Source organism: Macrosteles quadrilineatus, unplaced genomic scaffold, assembly GCF_028750875.1.
Source record: "Macrosteles quadrilineatus isolate MER2022 unplaced genomic scaffold, UCM_ALF_1.0 Scaffold_1__1_contigs__length_201487025, whole genome shotgun sequence".
Taxonomy (NCBI): domain Eukaryota; kingdom Metazoa; phylum Arthropoda; class Insecta; order Hemiptera; family Cicadellidae; genus Macrosteles; species Macrosteles quadrilineatus.
Genome location: NW_026542594.1, coordinates 175262260 through 175287571, shown reverse-complemented (window position 1 = coordinate 175287571; position 25312 = coordinate 175262260). Strand labels below are relative to the sequence as shown.

At 35.0% G+C, this 25312-nt stretch overlaps 1 protein-coding gene across 3 annotated transcripts in view; it reads right to left on the bottom strand.

Annotated features, from left to right (window-relative positions):
• Positions 1-102: 102 nt before the first annotated feature.
• The window catches only part of LOC128990269 (CKLF-like MARVEL transmembrane domain-containing protein 8), a 30123-nt gene continuing 4913 nt past the window's right edge, over positions 103-25312 (bottom strand). The window contains exons 1-5 of one of the 3 annotated variants that reach the window (XM_054412596.1): positions 25030-25033; positions 17803-17918; positions 11776-11964; positions 10766-10876; positions 7997-9345 (exon numbers count right to left, since the gene is read on the bottom strand). In XM_054412596.1, coding sequence (XP_054268571.1) covers positions 9271-9345; positions 10766-10876; positions 11776-11964; positions 17803-17916 — 489 coding nt within the window. In that variant the 5' untranslated portion in view covers positions 17917-17918; positions 25030-25033 and the 3' untranslated portion in view covers positions 7997-9270. Of the gene's footprint in view, positions 1637-3505; positions 3611-4184; positions 4377-7996; positions 9346-10765; positions 10877-11775; positions 11965-17802; positions 17919-25029; positions 25034-25312 lie in introns of those variants that run through there. The other 2 variants (XM_054412604.1, XM_054412588.1) reach the window with 2 other exon arrangements.

The following is a 25312-nucleotide window of genomic DNA, read 5'->3' as shown; positions in this document are numbered from 1 at the left end:
AATTTTAGAATCACTGCGTGCTTGTATTTTCCCCTCTAGCATACATTTTTTTTTATAGTTACATGTTTTACCACAAGTTTCAGATCATCAAAGGAAACAAACAAGTAAATTAACGGACATAGGCTTTTTCTCAGTATGTTTATTATTACAACAATGGCAGTAGAGTAGCAGTCAGTGTTAAAAATAGAAGGTATATAATTCTAAATATTCTATTCTAAATGCAAAATTTAGCACCAATTTTTTAATGCAAGCATCAAATACCAATCCTTTGCTTTTTTCATAATTTTTGCTACTGTATCTCTTTACTTAAAATAAATGTGTGAAGAAGACTTCTTAATATTGACGTACCTAGTTTTTTTTGTCTCAATTTTCCTACACTATTTGATTTTGGTGCCTGGATTTGAAAAATATTATATTTTTGTTGGGATGGTGTATGGTATCTTACAACAATATCCTCTCTCCGTTAGTTAGAGATTTTATGGTGGCGTAAACAGTCTTATTTAAATAAATGTCATGTTAAAATAATTCACAGCACTTATATTTTGTTATTTGATGTACGATTGGCAACAATGACAATAAGCTTACCCAAGCAAAACGTTTGCTAAACAATCAACAGTAAATTATACCTTATGTATGCCTTTGTAGTTTGAAGTCATTAATCACGTTTTATGTTATTTTGGGTAATATTGTGTTCACTCATTGAAATTTACTATAGTTCGGCCGCGTAGAAAGCGACCTCTTCCAGCATTGGTTTGCATTAGCATTAGCGCGCAGGTCGTTTTCTAAGCGGCCGAACTATAGTAAAATAGTTAATCTAACTGACTTACAAACATTGCATAATGTTTTAACCTTACTGCATTGATTAAATATCCCAGACAAACTATAACCCTTGTGCTTTATAAATGAATGTCTGATTTTCATTTTTATTCCACCTTTTTCTTTGTTTTTTAACCTAAAGTTATGTTAGGTTTTTGTTCTATTTGAATGAGCAAGACTTAAGAACATTTCAATATAAAATGGGAATTTGAGTAAATAATAAACCGCACCAAACAATACAACTAGAAAACACTAGAAAGGCATACACAAGCACTAACAAAAATTTTAATTCACAACAAATAGTGTTAAAGAAAACAAAATAACTTACAGCTAAATTTAAAAAATAACGTGTCCAATAACAATTAACATTACATAGATGATAAACAAAAACTAATAAAAAACTTAAGTACCTTGTATTTAAGCTACATTTTTAAGAACCATCTTAAAGTCAAGAATTAGCTTCCAAAGGTTACATAAGTGCTAGTATAAGGATTCAGATCTATTTAAAAATAACTATATTCTATGACTTTCCATATCAACTCTGTTATACATTTTTTTTTTGTAAAAATAAACTATAAAAATAAATACTTGACTGGCATAAATCTTGGCTGGTTCAAAAATTTCACCAAAGTTTCACCATTTATGATTACACAACATATAAAAAGACTTATAGAGAAAACATGTGCAAAACAATAAAATGTCTGATGAAGATAGTGATGATGGTTAGTGGTTGATTGTTCAATGTTTAGACGCCTCTGTACGAACGATAAGCCAAAATTGTGCTGGCAAGGTACAACAGCGAAAGAACCACTCCCAGAATCTGGAGAAAATACAACACACGTTCATTAGTAATTTAATATGATTTTACAAACAACAGTTTCCAAACATAAATTGTATTATTTAAATGTTGTTGTTTCAATCTATGTTTATGACTCCAGACGATTGTTTTCCTGGATATTTTTCATAAAATTGTTATAAATCAATTTAGATACTATCTTAAATTAACTGGAGATGTTTTATAAAAGTTGAGTGTTGTTGGTTTAATATTTCACATCTCTGATTTTGGTGTCTGAGTGATAGATTCGAGTCTTGGCCCCAACATATCCACAGACAAAACATACCTTCTCAGGCGTAGATACAAAAACCAAGGTTTTTTATGGTCGGTTGGGTGTGAAATTTTATCAGAGTACTCGCACAGATATATGGAGTAGCGGTCCCAAAGGGGGGAATCCCCCCAAAATTTCAGAGTGGATCTCCTGCCTAATATTATAGGGGGTAATTAAATATTATGTTTGGTTTTTAATCTTAAATGTATTTATAATACATACAATATTTAAAAGCTGAAATGTGGTAAGACAACAGTACTAAGATAATGCTGGTGGCGAGTCTCTAAGTACGCTTGGATTTACATTACCAAACTAGTAGTCAATACTTTTCTATGAAGTAATGGAAAGGAAAGATGGGCAGATAGGTGGATGGATGAGGTGGATTGTACCATAGAGGAATACCATTGTAAGGTATAGAGGAGACAAGATTTCTGAAGCTTATGGGACGACCGTGCACTTTCAACTCTAGTAGGCCTATGTGCTGTGAATCTACTTGTGACAAGCGAGGAAGATCTCAAGCAGCAAACACTGCGCGGAAATTCCTATTGCACAGGGTCTTCCTCTACCATGAGCATTGCAAGGGTGAGGGACAATGTGTGAGGGTGAGGGAAGTGGTGTTGGACTTTGCCCTAGACACCACTTAAGTGTACCATTGAGTGTTTCCTCTGTATCTTACTTCTCTATTATACAGGGTTATTCTAAATGAAGGACCCATTTTTAACGCTTTATAATTTTTATACTATTAAACTTACCGCTATAAAATACACATCAAACGAAAAAGCAACTCAAAGAGTTTATGCCTTCCAAAGACACATCATTTAACAATATCGATCCAACAGAACTTTAGATTTAATTGTACAAAGTTAAAAAGTAATCTCCAACTTTTTTACCACTAGAAATTTGGAGGTTACTTTACGTTTTTGCAAATAACTATTAAATGGTGAGGAAATCGACCAAAGTGGAAGGTAATATTCCGAAAGAGAATAAAATTTCCTACAATCTACTATTATGCATATCTTGGAAATGCGCAATAAATGTAGCCTAAATTTGGCTTAAAATAAAAAAGTGTGAAATTTAATGTTTGCTATGTTTATTGTCTACAATTGAAGATGGGGATTTTAATTTTTTTTTTATTTTGAGGCAGTTTTTGGTACTTTTCTTGAGTATTTTCAAAAAATGCATAATATTAGATTGTAGGAAATTTTATTTTCTTTCGGAATATTACCTTCCACTTTGGTCGATTTCCTCACCATTTAAAAGTTATTTGCAAAAACGTCAAGTAACCTCCAAATTTCTAGTGGTAAAAAAAGTTGGAGAATACTTTTTAACTTTGTACAATTAAATCTACAGTTCTGTTGGATCGATATTGTTAAATGATGTGTCTTTGGAAGGCATAAACTCTTTGAGTTGCTTTTTCGTTTGATGTGTATTTTATAGCGATAAGTTTAATAGTATAAAAATTATAAAGCATAAAAAATGGGTCCATCATTTAGAATAACCCTGTAGTACAATTTTTGGATGAATGGACACAAGCTAGTTGCATGGATGGATTGGATTTAGGGAGATAACATTTGAATACATACCCCAGCTGTAGCGTAAGGGTGTTCGTCATTCCTGCGTCCTTGGACAAAGTATAGAATTAGGGTGGCCAAGTACAGCAGAAACGCTATGCCGTGGAAAATAAACTCCTGTAAAGGAACAAAAAAACTTCCATTAGTACCAACAGTTGTATTCTATTGAAAATGTTTCTTTCCTGAATATCTGCATAGTAGGTCGTTAATAAAAAAATTCTGTTTATTGTTTCCAGGCTCAAAAATAGATAAATTATCGTGAAATTCATTACTAATGATTTGCTCTGAATCATCAGTTGTAATTGAGTGATATGTACATTTAACTAATAGTCTTGAAAGTAATTCATTTCAGGGCGTGATAGTGGTTTACAACTGCGACAAAGCCAAGCGCGGAAACATGAAGTAATCCTTTACTATTCTATGTCGTACACTACATGGACCCTTACAATTTGTAGGAAATCAACCAGTGAATTAAACATTAGGAGAAAACATCAGTCATGCTCCTAGAAGGAAGTGTAACTTGTTTTCTTAACAATTGCCCAAACACCCAAAATTCTATATTAAGGTTTAAATCCAATTTTGTTTGAGAGTTGTTCCAGATTTAATTCAAACTTCATCCATTTGGTTGGACTTTTTAATTTTTTTATAATCACTGCTGTAAAAGCAATATGTAACACAATACTGTACTTACAAACAGTGTCTTTGCGATGATTGAAGAGGTTCCAAGTGAGAAGAGACAGGCAGCAAGAAGACAGAAGCTGCCGAAGAAACAAGCGAAGGAGACGAGATAAAGGTAGAGATGGCTCGTGATGGAGGAATGGAAGAAGAGACGGAACTCGTCGGAGTAGACAGTGATGAGAATGAACAGAGCCAGGCCTAGCAGCTGGAACAAACGAGACAAATGTGAAATATTGACACTTCCGAACATCTTCATGTTATTATAACTTCCGAGTTGTTAGTTGTGTGATTTTTGGCTTTTGAAAAATGCTCCTGACGAGTAGGATGATCTTAGTCAGCAGCCTGTTCCCTTACAAAATGTAAAAAAACCAATAGCGTGGATACTGATGAGTGTACGTAATTTAAAAAACCCCGTATACTGTAAGTACATTGATATACACGGGGGGACACAAATAATACTGTACACAAAAACATTATTATGAGCTGATGTTGTAAAGAAGCAAATCCAGCAAAAGTTAAATTGGCCTTTCTATACAAATAGAACTCAAGACACCAGTCTCATATTCAAACCCCATCAGGAAATAATTTGTTTGTATCCATGCATTGACTTCTAGATACTGAATTAGACAACCCAGCCTCTATATGGACCAGCTGTAGCTAACCTTTCATTAAAAAACAACATAGTTGTCTGAGCCAGTCACAGAGACCTGTAGTACCTTCTATTTTCTACCTTATTTCCTGTTGCTGAGGTAGTTGATGAAACTGCAGCAACGGGAGTAGAATGTCTAGTTGTATCAATAGTCAAAGATTTAAGATACCTTCCACTTCAATGTTGGCGAGAGTTTTTCATGTTTTGTTGAAGAAAGAACTGCCTAAAAGTTTGTTATGAATTTCACATTAAAAGTTTTTAAAAGTCATTCCTTCAGTAAAGTAGAAAACCTACTCACAGACATTAACTATGTGGGTTCTATTCCAAGAAAGCATAAATGCACTTTTTATGTGCTTTCGCCATGAACTGGCTGGATAAACTAGCTGAGTGGTTGTAGTGCTCGCATAACAATCAAAAGTTCGATCCTGAGAAAAGTCAGTAGCTTTTTGATGGTTCGAAACTGGACCCAGTTGTACCTGATTATTGAGCTGTAAATAAATTATCCTGGCTAATAACAGCTGGTCTTAGTCCGTAACAATGCTAGACAGATCATCTCACACCATTCTACACAAATATTTTTGCGTTAAAATAAAATACGCAGCCAGGTGGCACCCCAATCTCAACAATTGATAATTGAATAAATTTATTCAATGCTATCACTATAAGGCGGGTTACACACCGGTGTCGCGGATATTATGTCGCCGATATTTCTGATGTCGCGGACATGATGTCTGCGACATGTAATAAAATGCAACCATGGGAGAAGGGACACGTGCTGGCGACATGAGAGGGAATCAGTTCAGTTTTTCATCAGTTTCAATAATGTCATCCTCTGAAGAAGATGGTGTGTTGTTGCTGCTGATGCTACGGAGACGAAGACGACGACGAAGAGTAAATATGAGAAGAGCGTTCTAGACATATCCTTATTGGAAGGATAATCAGTTGTCCAGTCAATTCACATTGACTCTAGTATAATATAACCACCACTCGAGTAAACCCACCACTCAACTCACAAAACAAAACAGAAGTACCAAGACCAAGTGACAGCGCCGAAACTACTAGAAACGTGTTCTGCGCATGCGCGGGCCCAAGAGACACGAGACATGTCTGTCCAAACACCGACCGGTTGGTTCGCTCGAGACACGCGTCTGCGACACGAGTCGCAGACAACGTGTCCGCGACACTGGTGTGTAAAGCTCCATAAGATAACATAGGTTGGTTTTCGAGGGGCATGTCGCGGACACGAAAAATATCGGCGACATCATATCCGCGACACCGGTGTGTAACCCGCCTAAGGCTGTCATTGTTGCTTCAAATTGTTGTCCAACTTTAACTGTAATAATTTGTTTGCTAGACAAAAAAGAGACTAATTAAAGTTATCCAAAACAGGTGTAGACCATTAGTAAAATAATCAAGTTAAAGATTGAAAGAGTGAAATAAACAATAAATCAACGTCACAACACTGGGGTGAAAAATAAAAGTAAACACTTGACTTAAAGTAATTTATTTTACAAAATATAAAGGATTTCAGGCCACAAAGTTACAAAGGCAATAGCCACAAACACACATTGACGTAATGCTAAGCCTTGGAGAAATAAGGATAGTAGAGAGAACTTCTAATGGTTTTTTTAATTTTAATGTATACTTAATCTGTGAATAACATAAATAAAACAATGAGAGACTATACTCCCTCCAAAAAATTTAGGCGGTTTAAGGGGAAGCTTTCTTATAGCCGCTTGTATTCCTGGTCAGAAACCGATGAGAACCTCTTAAGCGAAGGAGTGGGGAGCGTGACGTCACTCTCTTCTCTTGAGGTAACACCATTACCGCAACGATACGAACTGCAGCCATTGGTGTTCGTGGCAAAGTAGATAAAGTATTGGGTTGGTGTCCATGAGGTTTCCAGATCAAATCCCTTTGGTGACACTAACCTTTTTGTCAAAAATTTTGCTTAGAATGTGATTACTTCTTAACTGTACATCTTTTGTTAGAATTTGAGAAATTTATAATTTTCTTTTATAAACAAAACTATCTTTTTCGATTAGTAAACTTTCATTCAATTTTTATCTTATATCTGTTTTATATTATCAGCAAGTTTGGTTGGTTAGGTTAGGTTAAGACTCCTTCGCAGAAGAGGTTCTCATCAGTTTCAGTTTTCAGTTTCACCTGAGACGCTAGTAAGCTTTCTTGGGTTCCCCCATCACTTTTAGCGTAATTTATATATCAGCTGTCAGTTGTTCTTTTAAAGTTAGGGTGAGGAGGAGGGGTTGGAATCGCTTCCTCTCAACCCACCTATATTTTGTGAACGTATAGAATAAATGTCCATTTTGACATACTGTTGAAGTAAAAAATACTGTCATTAAAAGAAGCCCTCCCTTAGCACCTTAGCACTCTGTAGCTAAAATTTATGTTGATACAACGATTGTGTGAGTAAGTGACTCATCAAGTAGGTAAATCTAAGGTATATGATATACTGTCATCAGACTAATATTCATTCCCCAAGGAAAGTGAGCCAAGTTTAGTGAGTCGGTGGCTCAGTCGGTAGCGTCGCGGACTTCGGTCCCAAGGCAGCGATGTCGTGGGTTCGGATCCTGGTCACTGCCGATAACATTTTATCAGTACAGTTCACCTTTGTACTGTACCGGCTCACTCCTTGCTTTGCTGTTAACGATCCACGCACGGGCGCTTAGTCTATGTGGACGGGCAAATGCAAGGTTAAAAGAAAAAAAAAAAAAAAAAAAAAAAAGGCCAAACAGAAAAGTTTAGATTTTGATTATTTTGATTGCTTCCTCTACAGCTGATCCAAGCGAAGCGTTGATATTGTTGTTTGAATAGGTGACTTCAGTTCATGGAAGTCAGAGTTCAATTCTTTTCAGACACAATATAATTGGTCATTCATCAAGCGTCCTCATTTTTCAGAGTTCAGTTAGTAAACAAAAAGTATGGTTCTCTTTTTGGAAGGCAAATCAATCTCTAAACTGGAATTCTCTTTAAAAAATCCAAGGATCTGATTTTCAATTGCTTAACGTAAAATGTTATGTCATCTTAAAATTAATTAACCCATTGTACAAGTCACCCACTCACATTGAACAACTTATGCTCTTAAAAGAACACAAACCTATCTCATGGTCATGCAAAGTTGTACGTATTGTTAATAGCTGTACAATAGGTATATTAAATGAAAAAATAAATTAAAAAAATATATATGCAATGCATTTTTATTGTGAATGATTATTAATCAGTAATACACATATGAGTTGTGACACTACATCTAAAGCTCAAAACCTTTTTATAACAATATGTATATTAAAGTTAGATATTTAATTATTCTACAGTGTAGTTGATGCACATAAAGTAATTATTTAAATAGATTTTTTTTTTCAATAGACTTACATTAATATAATGAAAGAAAATATATGTAGTTAACATCTATAAATTATTAGTATTAGCATGACTAATTTTTAAATACATAAAAAATATTTTCTAAAGTGTGATTGATTAAATACTCTGCCTACTTTTATACCTCCTAAAATTTTTTAAATGTATGAAAAGAAATATACTACAGTTTATAGATATATTCAAGTTGTTAGACTTAATACTTAGGACTTTATACATTATACCTCGTAAATTTTTATCTAAGGCATAAATGCGTCCTTCATTGGAACATTTGGCAGTTATCAAGCAATAAATATAAGTAAAATAGGAAGACATTTTTAACAAATTTTGATTTGATTTGAGAACAAATCAGTTGTGTTTGATGAACAATTGTTCTCCTGTAAAAAATATATATTTATTAGGAATAATTTATTAATAATTAGGATTATGACGCAACTGTGATACTAAGAAATCTTGGTAAAAAAATACATTGTGCCAATAACAGTGTATTTTTATAAGTACAATTAAAAATCCTTTAGGACATTACCTTAATATAAAATTATCATTATAAATAATCAGATCTTAAATACTATACACATTAAGCACTTTAAAATTACAATATATTAAAATATAAACTAAGTTTTATGAGACAAAAATAATAACCAAAATAGGTCGTTAATCTCTCAAGGGTATTCTGAATGATCCTAGTCAAAGACTACACTTACACCCTTGTTGATTAATTATCCACGTAAATAAGCTTAAGACATGAAAAGTATATTTCTAATACAATAAAAAATACTAAAGACAATAAGTATATTTCTAAATTTTAATGAGTGTATTTTGATGCTTAATATTTCTTGTTATATAGTAAACAATACCAAGAATAGGGACTATCATTTAAAAGTACCGGTATGTAATGAATTTTGCATGTTAAAAAATAATTCAAATTAAACTAATTTTCAGTAAATAAAAATTCTCAAAAATAATATTAAATTTGTGATGACAAATTATTTTAGAAGTTTGGTATTCTATAAAAGAAGTTGCAGTTTTGATTTTGGATGGATGGATGATTTGTTTAAGGTCCTCTGTAGGATCGGTAAGCAAGGATCGTGCTGGCAAGGTACAAAACCACCATGATCAATCCCAGAACCTGGAAAAAACATTTGAGATAGTTAGGAAAATTCTTAACCAAAATTACTTAAACAAGATATTCTAACTTTTAAAGCAACAACATATTTAGTTACGTTATATGTTTACACCGGGGTTTACAACATGTGTTTTAAACCAAAATTTACAACAATCCACAAATATTAGAACAGAAACGGTATATGGATCATAGGATAGAAACAGATGCCACTGGCCTGAATGTCTATACTAATAGCCGTAACAGCTGGTTTGGAAGTTTTTCGACATTTCCATTGAAATATAATTAAAACATGTTTACTTTTGGGCCAGTAATGTCATTTGTTTATGTTTATAACCCGTACTTCTATTCTAATATCCATGCAACAATCCAAAGAAACCTGGGTTTTTCCAAATCTTTTCAAAAAATTTCAGTGTTTACAACATTAATTTTGTTTTCCAAAAGAATTTGAAATTTATAATTATTTGGACTTTTAAAGTTTTGTTTACTTCATAGTTAAAAATTCAAGTCTCAAAGCCAATGGTTGTGAGAGATTCTGTTGTATCATTTATCAAGTTAGACATTAAAATATAAGCAGATTTAATTTTTACACACCACTTATGATTTACATTAAAACATAGTTTTCATGTACACTTGTTTCAATTTAGAACAATTATCCAACAAGAGTCTAAAGAAAGTGGATCTCCAGGGGCCCATTTCATAATAAAGTACAAACTAATATTATTAGTAAATCAGCTGATCGCCCAATGCAAATCTAATGGAAATTACAAGTTACAAGCTGTAACTTGTAACTTGTAGTTTATTATGAAATGGGCCCCAGGTCAACTGATTCCTTAAGTTTTTTACCTACTTTCCGTGACTAATTCATGGAACTAATTTAAATTTTCAACCTAACTTTTACATATAATAATAAACAACAATATCTCATAACATAATAAAGTTCCAAAACTAAAAACTTATTTATTATTTACTATAAGTACGGCCCTGTATGATCTCTAAAAGCATGTTAATTACTTCCTCGTATAAGATTGACAGCCAAAACTTTAAAAAAATTGAGTAATTGTTTCAAGATTTTGATTTTTTGGCGAGCGTATGTTTTGTACTTTCTATCATAATCATGCCACAAAGAAGTAAGGAACAGAGGATACACCCCATGATACACTTAAAATGTGTCTAGCACTATTGCTGGTGTCTAGGGAAAAGTCCTGTACTGCTCCTCTCGCCATCATGTACTAGAACGCTCTCTTTAGTGGAGGAAGACCCTGTGCCCTGGGGGATAGGAATTTTCTCAAAGTGCTCGCCGTTTGGCCATAGCCTCCTTGCCTGTCATAGGTATTTTTCCACCCTAACATACCAGGGCTGAAAGCATACGGTTGTCCCATAAGCGTGTTTCCTCTGTACCTCACTTCTCTGTGATCCTACTCACCCCGACAGTGGAGTTGGGGTGATGGGTGTTCCTATTGTTCCTGTCCTTCACAAAGTACAGGATCATTGTGACGAGATACAACAAGAAAGCTACTCCATGGTAGGTGAACTCCTGTAACAGAAAAACAGGTCAAGCAACTGATAAAGTAGGAAATATATTGTTAAACACTGTTTTTTAGTTACCTGTATCCCAAAAAATGTTTGTCCTGTGAGGTAAAAAAAATTAAAACATTCAAATAATTATTATTAAAAATAAGTAATATAATATTTGTAGTTGTAAAAAATATCTCCCGCTCACAGAGCTAAATTTAAGGCAGTGTGCCATTGAAGCACTTCTTCGTGTAATATGTGACCAACAAAACAAATTCTTTAGTAAAAACGGTATGGTAAGAATACATTCATTGACTATGTGCTCATTGACGGTTCTAAGGGAGAGCAACCCGTTGGACTCTGGACAAAAAAAAAAGAAAACATATATTTCATTCTGAAAACGTAACGAAGGTTTTTGGATAGTGATCTAAATTTTAAATAGCTTTAGAAAGTAACCAAACAGCTTTAAAAATACCAAACTTTCCAGGGATGTACCCACAAACTTCTTTTATTCCAAACCCCCGGTAGCTCCCCCTTGACAAGGTCCTAAAACCACCACTGTAGATAATTTGAGAGTTGGTTTGGGTGTAAAAAGATACTTATGTGTTGTGTTGTGAAGTTGACTTCTCAAAAAGAATGAAGAAAATACAGAACAAATATTTTACGATTAGCGCTAATGAACGGCTTGTTTATTTATGGATAAAGTGTAAAGTGGTGTGTGACATGTGCAAGTGACCTTCCAAACCATCAAAAATCTAAATTAAATTAATCCAAAGAAAATAGAGTCTACTGTACTTAGTAAATATGTGAATTAACATTGTTAACAAGGCAAAACGATATCCAAAATCAAACAACTCAACCAACTTCTTTCTGTTTATCACTGTTCTCCCTTCTTATCAATCAAGTTCCGTGAATACTCACGTAGAGAGTCTTGGAGATGATGGAGGAGGTTGAGAGAGAGAATAAACACGAGAGGAAGAGACAAGTGCTGGAGACGAGACAGGCGAACACTACGAGGAACAGGTACATGTGCTCCGTGAACCCTCGCGAGTACAAGTAGAAGTAGTCGGAGTAGATGTTCATCAGGATGAAGATGACCAGTCCGATAATCTGAAAAAAATGTGTCTTCAATATTTTTTAACTTCCAACCTAGCAGAACCTAACTTCAACATAACCTAAGTATTCCTAACCTAATAATAATCCAACCTAACACTGTTCCCAACATAAACTAAAAGTGTTCCTTACCGATAAAACTAACCTGACTATAACCTAACAGCATTTCTAACCCAACCTAACCAAAGTACAACCTTCTACTATTCTACAAAATATTGGCAGCAAATTAATAAAACTAAATAAGTCTATTATACAGTATTGAACTTTTTTGCTATAATATATGTTTAAAAAAACCAAGAAGCTATTTGTTATAATATTATCCATAGATTCATATTGATTGCTTTATCAACATTAAACATAAATAATTATTTTTCTTTCAAAAGTGCAAGAGAACTTTGCTTCACTTATAAAACTATATTACTTGGGATTTACTTGGAACTATTTACTTGGGAAATTTCTTGGGTCCGACATGCAAAAAACATGCTAAAGTTGGGATGAAAATATCTACAGGTTTAACATGAAGTAAAAAATTCCCAGTTTTCAATTGGGTCAAGAAATTTTAAACAGGCGCTACAATGGCTTGGATAGGTAATTTAGTCGTTAGACAAAATATTTGTTTAGTAAAAATTTTTTTTCCAAAAAGTGTTATTTAGTTTTGAAAACTATGTATTTTAAGTTTATACTTATTGAGTTAGTTTTTTAGAGAATTTAGACGCTTTGACCAATAATTTAGATTAGGCAGAAGATAAGCATCAAGTTTTTTATATTAGTTAGAAAATAAGTATCATTGTCACAAAGTTTGTTCCAAACTATTGTAAAGAGATTATAAGAGCATAATCAAAAGTATAAAATTAATAATCTGTTAATGTATTGCAAATAAATAGAATAAAAGTTCACTTACCGAATTAAAACTGAACGAGATTACGCAGTGAGAACGAAATCTGGCAACGAAATAACTTCCAAACAGATCACAAAGTTTAGAACGAAATGCGGAAAGAAAAAAAAACTAATGTTATTAAGAGGTTTTTATGTAGCCAAGTAGCTCCTGTTTAAAATTGTGTACAAAAGGTAATCCATCCATAAAATCCCTTGTCATGTGTATTAAAAGTTAGGGGGTGTACATAAGGGGGGAGGGTTGTATTTGCATTACTGTATTTCATGATAAAAAAAATACAAATGGGTGCACCAACAATTATGCATATTTTGAAGACCATATTTTTTCATGCACACCCTGAAGGAATGTCAATATCATTGTAGAAACTGTTCATCTTTTTATCCATGGGTATATTTGATAGAACAATCATATTTCATCAATTTAGCTATTAATGACACAATTAAATAAGGAAACTTACTGACTGGGCAGAACTAGTATTTGAATAAAATAATATGAAAAATTAAAGTGATTTTTCTAAAAAGACTATTAACAAATTGGTAGTTTCTAATGGAATGATAGTCTCACAAAAAACTCAAAACCCCAACAGATTGTATCTCACAAAAACATACCATCCCCATCCCCACAGATTGCTAATCAAAGTTCATTTCTAACAGTTTGCTTATAACAATTGTGCCATTAACAGATTACTATTCAAAAAAATTCCATCCCCACAGATTGCTACTGAAAACATTCCATTCTAACAGATTACTAATCAGAAACAAAATCATCCATCCTTACAGGTTGCTTCTCACATCCGTCCTAACATAAAAACACTTCTATTATAACAGGTATTGCTAAAAAAATGTTCCTAAGCTCTACTGATTTCTACTTGCAAAATCAAGGTACCACACAGATTCCAATATATTGGATATATATTCCAATATATTGGATGGAACATCATTCCAATATATTAATATTGCTAGACAACAGACAATCATATTTTTTACAGGATGTACCCAATGAAAAAGCTGGTTTGCTGGTGAAAACAAAATAGGCTTCTGTTTAGCTGTTTCAGGGCTCAAATACTTTATATATTGTAAATTGTAATCTGTACACAATCACAATAATTGTAACACAATAAACAATTATTATTTATACAAAAAAACTTCTCTTGTTAAAAAATGTAAATTTCAACAGACCAAAAATATTTGAAATATATAAACCTCAAACTAAATAGTTAAAACTGATGGAATTAATTTTTAAATTAAAAATCTTGTATTGGGTGGAAAAAAGTGTCATTCACCTCTATTAATTCTAAACAATAGGCTAAAGCAATCAACAGCTGACATGTCAGTGAACCACAAACAGCTGTTGCATGCTCAGTCAGTCCCTGGACATATTTTTAGTGGTGGTTAATTTATAGCCTTCCCACATTTATACTTACAGCTGACCTATTTAACTTACTGTAATTAAGGATTCATTAACACAATGAAATCAAACCTAAAATTGCATGACTCTCAAGGCGATTTTAGTGAGGTAAATTTTAATGCGTAGAACTCTTTCATAGTTTGATATTGTAAAGGAACCAGTGTATTTAGAAGAATCAAGATTTGAAAACTTGTAATTTGTATTTAGAGTAAACTGCATTATTCGTTGATTTTTTATTCCGTGTTGATAACAATAATAAATACTGTAACTTATTTATCAGGATCGTAGGGTTATTAAATTACCTGAAAGTACAAAAAATATGTCTTGTAAATAACACTTGTAATAATTTATTTACACTTATGACTAAAAGATTGTAATAGTGATTGATATCGGTTGGAGTGTCCAATTACAGGCGTTATTAGGTACTTTTAAATTACAAATGTGTTGATTTAATAAAAAAATACTGTAAACTATTTTACAGCAACATTGTTATTGTACTGTTCTAAATGTGTTTGACTTGGTTTGAAAAAATGTAAATAACAGGAGGACATGTAAATTAAAAACTGTGGGCTAAGATCTTTCCAAAATCGGATGCTAAAAACATTTATTTTTGTTAACTTTCAATGTAATAGTTTTTCAAAGTTTGGAACAATTTAAACAATAGTCAACAGTTAGATTATGTTAGCGTTATCGGCTGCTGGTGTTCTGTTTACAATGGTTTATTCAGTCCCAGCTAGAGCGTATTTCTGGACGCATCCAATGTTGACCCATTTCAAAACTGGGGCAGGTTGGGTTGTCCACGTGCACAGGTCAATGACCTTTCAACCCCTCCACCCCGTTATCAGTCTTTTCCTCTCACATTCATCACCTGTTTTACAATCAAAGCTTTTCAGCTACTGCACACACGAATTAGAACAGAAACCGTATGGATCACAAACATAAACAAATGACGTCACTGACCCGAAGGTATTTTTTTTTTTTGCAGTAACAGCTGTAACAGGAGGTATTTTTTATTTATTTATTTGAATTATTAATAAAAAAAAACATGTTTACTTTCGGGTCAGTGACGTAATTTATTTTGTTTATGATCTAAACCTTTTACATTTTAATGTTTCTGTATTATATCACAAACCAATGCAAAATTCAATAAATTATGACGATTCATCGATGGTTGTTATTAAATAACCTTAAGCATCTGTGAACATTAATCAACGATTGTTGTTCTAAGAATAGAATGGATTTTGAAAAATAAAGTTCCAACATTTGAAAACACTAAAATACCATTTAATTTTTCGGGTTTTTATGTATTTTTTATATGCAGGAAATTCCCTTTTCCATGCTAGGTCAGCTAGTATTATTGAATTGCTATGTACACATACATTCAGTAGTTTATTGGCTATTTCTTAAATAATTTTCTACATCATAAATACTGTGAAATGGCCGAATAGTTCTCTTAGATGTTTAGGAAATTCGTTTACGTTTAATTAAGAATAGTTATCAATGTGCCCACTTTTTGATTTTACTATAAAACATTGAATATACATACCATTGACTAAGGAAATAAAAGTGTTTCCCTTTGTTTCCCTTGTCTGTGTACATACGTACATAAACATTGGAAGGCTCAAATCGATGAATTAGTTTAATATTCATATAAATATAAATCAAACCTTTTAATAATAATATAAAAATCTATGCCTCAAAAAGTTATTTTTCAAATATATCAGCAAACACTTTTAAATCTACTGGGGAGAAAATATAATATGTAAATACAAATGAAATACTTTTTCGGTTGTATTAATTGAGTAGTTTGGTTCAGGATACTTTGCAATACAATACTAACTAAATTGCTACCAAAGCATTCAAATATACACAGTTAAAGTTATGCGACACTGCTACACTGCTTCACATATCTTAGTTTATCTGTTGTTTTTCTCGTTACTCTGTGGCATACACTATTCGCACTATCAGCTGATGACTTGCTGTGCGTTTCCGCTTTGATAAGTTATCAGCTGAGGTCGGCCATGATGCAGAGTCATGACTTTCTTGCAGACAAGACGTAAGAGAAAGATAAGCTATGTTCCGACTCCAACTAGGGATTGGTTTAAGTTGACGAAGAAGTAAAATGTGCATCTTCAAAATGTGCCAATATCAATCTTCACCTACTCATTCATATACACTACGTTACAATTCACATAATGCCATCTCACTCAACGTCATTCCGAGACACTTCCATTACAACGGCATTACACTTTTTAATCCCTTCAGCTGGAGCCGGACTTGGTCATCCGCTTCAAAAGGCAAGTAAAAAAATACTCTTGGCCAAGTGTTGCTACAGTGTCCGTGAATGTGTCGCTCGAAGAAGCTTGGCACTCGTAAATCTAGTTTGAAGCACAATTGTTTTATTTTCATTTTAGACGTAAAGATATATTATGTTTGACATGATCATGACTAATGCAAATCTGTATTTGTTACTTTAAGAGTGTGTGAGCAGGTCTTGTGTTGATTAAGGTTCAAAGAGTAAATTTTGGAATGTCACAGAATGTTCACATAGGATATAAACCAAACCTAACCCATTTCAACGTGGCGTACAATCAGAAAATATAATTCGAGATAATTTATCGAATTTACGTTTTACTTAAGAAATGAAATGCCATTGAGATTTTAGACCCTACCTCTATATTAAGTTTGAAGCCAATCGTTTTAATGCTTCAAAAGTTACGGATTTATGTAAAAATATAATACAGACAGACAGAAAACTAGGCATTTTAGACCCACGATTTTTTTATGGATTTGACCTTATATTTACGAAATCGTGTCTAGGGATTTTGTATACACTCTGTAGGCTTAGTATGAATATTTGGCATTTCACTTTCTACATAAAATCCCAAACTGTCAAGTTTCCTTGGAGTCGCAGGATGGGATGACATCACTGCGAGACCCGAGGTTGATGTTTGGAGGTCGTCCAATGGCGTGCCTCTTCAGATCTGGGTCACAGACAGCTGCCTCCACAACACAACAACACAGTAACCAGCTGATAGAGCCATGGAGTGAGAATATTTGGATTTGTCTCATTTTGGCTCAAAAGTGTCAAAAACGTACGATAGTTTTTTGGATGTATTTTCTGCAGAAAATGGGTTTATAGAACACGGTTTCAAAAAGTTCCGAGTATATATTGTTGTCTTTTTTAAAATAAGTTACCGTACTGTACAGCATACACTTATGCGTGAGCTTTAGACGTAACTAATTACAGCTAATTATTTTGAATAACTGGTTAATTTATTCTACTACTACCCACAGCTTGAATAATCTGACAAAACCATAAACATAATAAACACCACACGTTCACGTAAAATTCAACACATTCAACGAAAATAGTTTGTTCTTGGTAAAACATTCTTGTAGAGTTTAAACCAGCCGATCAGCAGTAATAGTGACAATTTTCCTATGATAAAATTCTTCAGGATCGAACCAGATTATATTTCCTCAGTTTTCAGACATGGCAGACATTTTAATTTATACATAACATTACTCACAACTTCTGCAATCTTGAGGAGGCCTGGAGCTGTTTTGCAGTAGCCAGTGTTGAGGATGATGGCTGACGTCGTGGTGGACGTCGTAGTCCGAGTCACCGTTACTGTGTGAGACATCTGCAAAAACACAAAAAAAAACATAGAATTAAAAGAGGAAACGTATTGGCAACAAGAAATCTACAGGCAAATGAAAATGTGGAAGAAAATTTGATCATTAAAAGCATGAGGAATAGGAAAAGGTGAGAGGGATCTAGGGAATATAAACATTTATCTAGCGGGTTTTTGGAGAGTCTGGTGAGGGTTTTCAATCAGATACTGAAAAGAAGGGAACAATATAGATAACAAAAACGTTAGTGAAGGATGCGTTGATGGAATATTTCAAGGAGCTGAAAGGACACGAATGAGTGGGGACGTAAGATTATGTACTGGATGACCTAACCAGAGAGGATAATTTTGGTTTGAAATATGTAAGTGAAGGAGTAAAATAAAGAATAAGTTACTCTACTACACGTTAGGCATAAAAGACACATGGAAAAGTCAATATTCTAACTGAGAAATCTTTGTTTTGAGAAGAATATTGTGGTGCAGTGCAGCAGAATGGAGCCTTGAGCCTGAAGGAAGAGATACATAGAATGGGTCATGTTATGAGGATAGAGAAATAGAGAATCATAGGGTTCCTAAAGTAATCTGTAGGCTGGGACCATCGGAGGGGCTTTTAAAATGGCAAGATTTGCAGGATATCTTTGAGGAGGCTTGGTCGATTGCAACTTGCAGCCGGATAAGGGTTGAGGAAGGATAGAGAGTGTACTGTGCAGTATAGGGATGACTAAGCATTGTCCAAGCTAATTGTACCGACACTTAAGAGAAGGGCTGAAGTGCCATGGAGTAAGTAATAAACATAGAGGAATATAAACTAAGCAGCAGTAATCAAGTGGTTCCAAGATTGAACCATACCTTTTGATGTTCCTCGGAATCAATTTGGCGATTTATTTTTGCATTCCGTTGACAATCACTCACTCTAAATTGCCAAGAAGCATGAATAGGGATGAATTGTTTCTGATGCGACAGATAACAGCTATCTAATACATCTCCACCTAAACTAGTTCTTAGATTCTTGGATGAATCATTGATCAACGCCCGTTAACATGATTAAGCGACTGCTTGTCATAATGTGTAGTGACTGTACCTAGCGTTACATGTACAGTCGGGTCAAATATGCTCGAAAATAACTCGGTAAACACAGCATTGTTAATAGTCGTCCTCCCCTCTACACATCCTACAACATAGATGTAACCTGAGAAGTGTGTAAAGTGGTACTTTACCTAAGATACTTTTAGGAAATGTTTCTAGTTTCTTAATTACTTTCAAGGGCAACCTAACGAAAAATAACTAATAATTAAGAAGTGGTTGTAGACGTATGCCTGCTTAGATGTGTACCTACATATACCTAATACATTCTGGTATTAACAATTTAAAAACTCTGCCATGGAAGCATAATTTATATCTTTTTCTTCCTATGACATATAATCAACAGACCATTAAAGCTTTGGCCAGACGTATATTTAGGTAGGGACTAGGGAGTTTAAAAGTAAAATATTGATTGGTCACCAAAAGGAAACCCCTAAATTTTACGTCTGCTGTTAATATTTTGACTAATTTAACTCTGCTAAACAGCTGATTCAATTTAAATGGAGTTATAATCAATGGTTTAGAAAGTGTTACTGTTAGCTTTAACAAACCTATTCTTCTCTTACATTAATCATTGAGTAACATGAAATTTATTAATCACATCCTACAATGTTACAACATAATTATCAACTATGTACCTACAGCAAAAATGCTATCCTATGCAGTAGTATATTTAGACCCATCACGATAAGTCATTTTTTCCTTTCTTACAGGTAGCCTTTTATCTTTTACAAACAACTGTTAGTTATTTACATCTTCAGGCCCCCAAAGTAAATTTCATTCTCTACTACGCTCTGTTTTAAGACCACTATCCCACCCAGGGGCGTTGTCTCTTAAGAGTCTTCCGTTTATCGATTCCAGGAAGTTTAATGTTACATTGGCGCCAACGGCGTGTCTCAAGCTTCTGACAAACAACCTATAACGTCAAGTTTCAACGTTTAATATCGAGTTTTAAAAGTTAGTAAAATATGTTATGGGGATAACGTTGTCTGATTTGTAGATATGTAGAATTTTTAGCAATTTCAAGTGTAACCTAATTAACATAAATAGCAGGATTCAATTATCTCGTATAACTATCGGAAAACATTCATTGGGTGTGATACAATTATGGATGTGTTTTTATCGCAAAAGAAACCCATACAATTAATTATATTCGTAGAAGAAGTCATAAGTAAAATTATGCTTCACAAATCCCCCCCGAGCCCCTAAAACACTCGAAAAAACAACAAATATACTGTCAGTTTAGATCAGGGCTAGAGATCTATAGCCCTGAATTTGGATGGCGAAATGGAATATTTTTCCGCTTTATGAGATTCCCCTTTTCAGAAACAAACAATGCATGAACTAACAGAAATAACCCAGAAAACTTTAGTTGAAAAAAAAAATGGAATACATCTACATTTAAATGGAGTTTTTGATATCAATCCGGAAACATGTATGTGTCAATTGTAAATGTTGAATGTAAATTTGCAGGAAATATATATTATTTCATGCTGGTTTGTCTTTTATAGATGTACTTTACCAATTATTAATCAAAAGAGTACTTGCAAAATTACAGATAGTTGTTGATAAGATAAGAGACGTGGAAGTTGCATACCTGCATTCTAGCGCCAGCGGCCATGTTTGAAATGTTAACAGCTGATTTGTGATTCACAGCTCAATCATACCCCCCTCTCTGACTGAAGTTATCATTACATTTGAACTTGTGAACCATAAGAACATTATCTTCGTTCGATGATTAAGACGACATAAAATAGACCGTACGGCTAACAGGAATTTCCATTTAAAATCATATGACTTATTTATAATTCATGTTGCACACTCGTGCTTCGGAACAAGGAAAGGACGCAGAAGAGATTAACGTAGTATAAAATATAGTATAACGTGGTATAAAATAGTTACATTGCCACCATTGATTTTGAAAACAAAGCTCAATTTGTAACCCTTAGTTTAACAAAATTAATTTACTTTTCATTCAGTTACGGGATGAAAACAGTCATTAACTCCACTAAGTGGCGGCTCACTTTGAAATTTGACCGTATGATTGAGTATGTTAGGTTGAGCTAGATTACGTTAAGTTAGGTTAGGATAGGTTAGGATGACACCCAAATACATTCCTTCTGCCGGCAACTCATCCCTACCGGGCTTGAGCTTGGCGCAACTAAGGATCATGTTTGGACCCTTTGAGGGCTTGGTGCAATTAAGGAACTCTTTGGCGCAACTAATGCACGACCAACTACAAAAGGGGAGGTTCTTTTGACCAACCCCTAGAACAAGATATCGGGTTGACCCCTTTGAAAATTTCCTGTGGTGCTCTTATTGTTTATGTGTCATCCTATGTCTACGATATTCATTTTCTCTTGTTTCATTGTAAACAAAGTTGATTAGTGCAATTGTAAACAGTGTGCGTTTTTTGTCGTGGTAATTCAATTTAAAGGCTGACCAATGCCATAAATACCCACTTTCAATAGCTACGTTTAGGTCGTTCTATAAAATTAAATTTTCGTGTAAACAAATTCTACTGCACTAACGATTTTGAAATCAATGTAATCAAAAGTCACCAGTTCATATATTCAACGGGTCGTGTGACTGTCCAGTCTCGACTCTGGTCCAGTTGGTCATTTAAACGCTGACGCGCTCGAAATAGAAATGTTTATGTTGTCATCTCCGAGAATAAAACCGTACGAGCGCCAGCTCAATGAAATATGCGAACACATGCGTTACTATGCACGATATGGCACGCGTAGTGGAATGTTAATACGACAAGAATATTAATGAGAAAATTAACAGTATGTTCATGTCAACTACATCGCAACATGAATGTAACTTCAAAAGGTCGCTGAAACATTGTGCTAAGTGCTCAATGAATAATTGCTTTGATTGTTGCGATTTAATGAATGACTTAGGAATCTCTCTGCCAGATATTTGCATCTCAATCGTACAATATTGTTCATATCAGCATTGGCTTTGAAAATTACAAAAGACATTTTTTCCTTTTATAAATTTTGAACAATGTAACTTTTTTCATGTCCAGTTGGTTTTAAATGCACTTTTTTGTCCTAGGCGGCTAGGCACGAGCCTGGGATTGTCTTTCACATTACTTCAGGCTAGACCTAGTGGTTGCGGCATTATCACTTGGATAAAATCCATTTGTGACTTGGCGGGGATCGAACCCGGGACCTCAGGGAAGTCCCGCGCTCTAACCACTACGCCAGCTCGCTCCCCAAATAAATGCACTGATGGCTACTAATTATTTTTTGTATTTTGGGATATGTTCTCTAACTTATACGTTGTTCTTTAGTTACAATTGCAGAAGGTGAGCATTTTTTTTATTCATTGAGAAGTACTTTGACTTTGTCAAGTAGCCCGTAATGTTGATCATTAACAACTCTTTTAGCTTATTTACAGTTTGCGATAATCGATCATGGAAGCGAAAGCTTGAATAGACCCCTTTCTGTGTTGGTCCTGGAATAAAATGGGGGCCTTAGTCACTAACAAGACTACAAGATCGCGCCACTCATCCTACACTCATCCTTCACTCATATTTGGGTTAAAATACGCACATAGTGGCGTCCCCATCTTAAATAATTGATAATTGATAATTGATAATATTGAACCGACACAATTAGATGTACCAATCCTTATTGTTGAGCGGAGCGAGCGAAGCGAGCGAAGCTCTTATACGTCGACTTTATTGCATTTCGTAATACGCAAACTCCTCCTAGACGGCTGAATCAATCGTTTTCAAATTTTGGATGGTGATAAAGACCATATCGGTGAGTGCCAACATCTATATGGCGTTAAAAATAACTCTCAGGAATCCGCCCCACTGGGTCTCAAAGTTTCAATGTAATCCTTATGGAAGCAGTATTTGACACATAAACAAAGACATATGATCAGCTGTTGAATTTTGAATGCAGTAGATAAAGAAATAGCTGATAGCATTATTCCACAGATATTAGAACAGAAACTGTATGAATCATAAATATAATCAAATGACGACACTAGCTTAAGGTCCGTGACGTAGGAAGTGCTAAAGGAAGTACTAAAGGTAAGCAGTCTGGAGTGTGGAAACTGTTTATGACGATTAGATTTAGGTATCTGCATTCCAAAAACTATAAGCGAAGGGAGGAAAACGGGTCCGCGACGTAGGAAGTGATGAAGGAAGTAGTCAAGGCGAGCTGTCCGGAGTGTGGGATCTGCTTATGACCATTATATTAAGGTATTTGCAATCCTATGATGCTATGGGAAGGGAGGAAAACAAGTCCGTGCCGTAGGAAGTGGTGAAGGAAGTAGTAAAGACGAGCAGTCCGGAGTGTGGGAACTGTTTATGACGATTAGATTAAGGTATCTGCAATCATAAAATGCTATGGGAAGGGAGGATAACGGGTCCGCGACGTAGGAAGTGATGAAGGAAGTAGTCAAGGCAAGCTGTCTGGAGTGTGGGAACTGTTTATGACGATTAGATTAAGGTATCTGCAATCATAAAATGCTATGAGAAGGGAGGTAAACAGGTCCGTGACGTAGGAAGTGGTGAAGGAAGTAGTAAATGCGAGCAGTCCGGAGTGTGAGAACTGTTTATGACCATTAGATTAAGGTATTTGCAATCCTATGATGCTATGGGAAGGGAGAGATACATGTCCGCGACGTAGGAAGTGATGAAGGAAGTAGTCAAGGCGAGCTGTCCGGAGTGTGGGAACTGTTTATGACAATTAGATTAAGGTATCTGCAATCATAAAATGCTGTGGGAAGGGAGGAAAACAGGTCCACGACGTAGGAAGTGGTGAAGGAAGTAGTCAAGGCAAGCTGCCCGGAGTGTGGAACTGTTTATGACGATTAGATCAAGGTATCTGCAATCCTTAAATGCTATGGGAAGGGAGGTAAACAGGTCCGTGACGTAGGAAGTGGTGAAGGAAGTAGTAAAGGCGAGCTGTCCGGAGTGTGGGAACTGTTTATGACGATTAGATCAAGGTATCTGCAATCCTTAAATGCTATGGGAAGGGAGGTAAACAGGTCCGTGACGTAGAAGTGGTGAAGGAAGTAGTAAAGGCGAGCAGTCTGGAATGTGGGAACTGTTCATGACGATTAGATATCAGTTATCAACAAACATAAAATGCTATGGGAAGGGAGGAAAACGGGTCCGCGACGTAGGAAGTGATTAAGGAAGTAGTCCAGGCGAGCTGTCCGGAGTGTGGGACCTGTTTTTGACGATTAGATTAAGGTATCTGCAATCATAAAATGCTATGGAAAGGGAGGGAAACAGGTCCGTGGCTTAGGAAGTGGCGATGAAAGTAGTAAAGGCGAGCAGTCCGGAGTGTTGGAACTGTTTATGACGATTAGATTAATGAATCTGCAATCATAAAATGCTATGGGAAGGGAGGTAAACAGGTCCGTGACGTAGGAAGTGGTAAAGGAAGTAGTAAATGCGAGCAGTCTGGAGTGTGGGAATTTTTTATGACGATTAGATTATGGGATCTGCAATCCTAAAATGTTATGGGAAGGGAGAGAAAAGGTCCGAGACGTATGAAGTGGTGAAGGAAATAGTCAAGGTGAGCTGTCCGGAGAGTGGGATCTGTTTATGACGATTAGATTGAGGTATCTACAATCTTAAAATTCTATGGGAAGAGAGGGAAACATGTCCGCGACGTAAGAAGAGGTGAAGGAAGTAGTAAGGTGAGCAGTGTGGAGTGTGGGAACTGGAAACCGTTTGTAGCGGTTAGATTAATGCAGACCAGAATCGCTGCACCAGAAGGTGCAGACCAGAAGGTGCTGAATCGAGTCGTTCGAGCAACACTAGTTTTCGTATAGCATTGTATCTGCAATGCTGAAATGCTATGAGAAGGGATGGAAGCATCCCCACGACATAGAAAATGGTGAAAGAAGTAGTAAAGGCTAGCAGTGCGGAGTGTGGGAAATGTTTGTGGCAATTAGATTAATGTATCTAAAATACTAAATTGCTATGGAAAGTGATGAAAACAGGTCCACGATGTAGGAAATGGCTTAGAAAGTAGTAAAGTATGAGCATAGTGTGAAAACCGTCTATGGCAGTTAGATTGATGTATCTTTAATCCAAAAATGCTATGAAAAGGGAAGGAAACAAGTCTATGACGTAGGAAATGGTGAAGGAAGTAGTAAAGGCTTGCAGTGGAGAGTGTGGGAACTGTTTTGGCAATTACATTAATGTATCTGCAATCCTAAAATGCTATGGGAAGAGAGGGAAATAGGTACACGACGTAGGGGGTGGTGAGGGAAGTAGTAAAGGTGAGCGTGTTGAGTGTGGGAATGGATTAATGTATCTGCAATGCTAAAACACTATGGGAAGAGA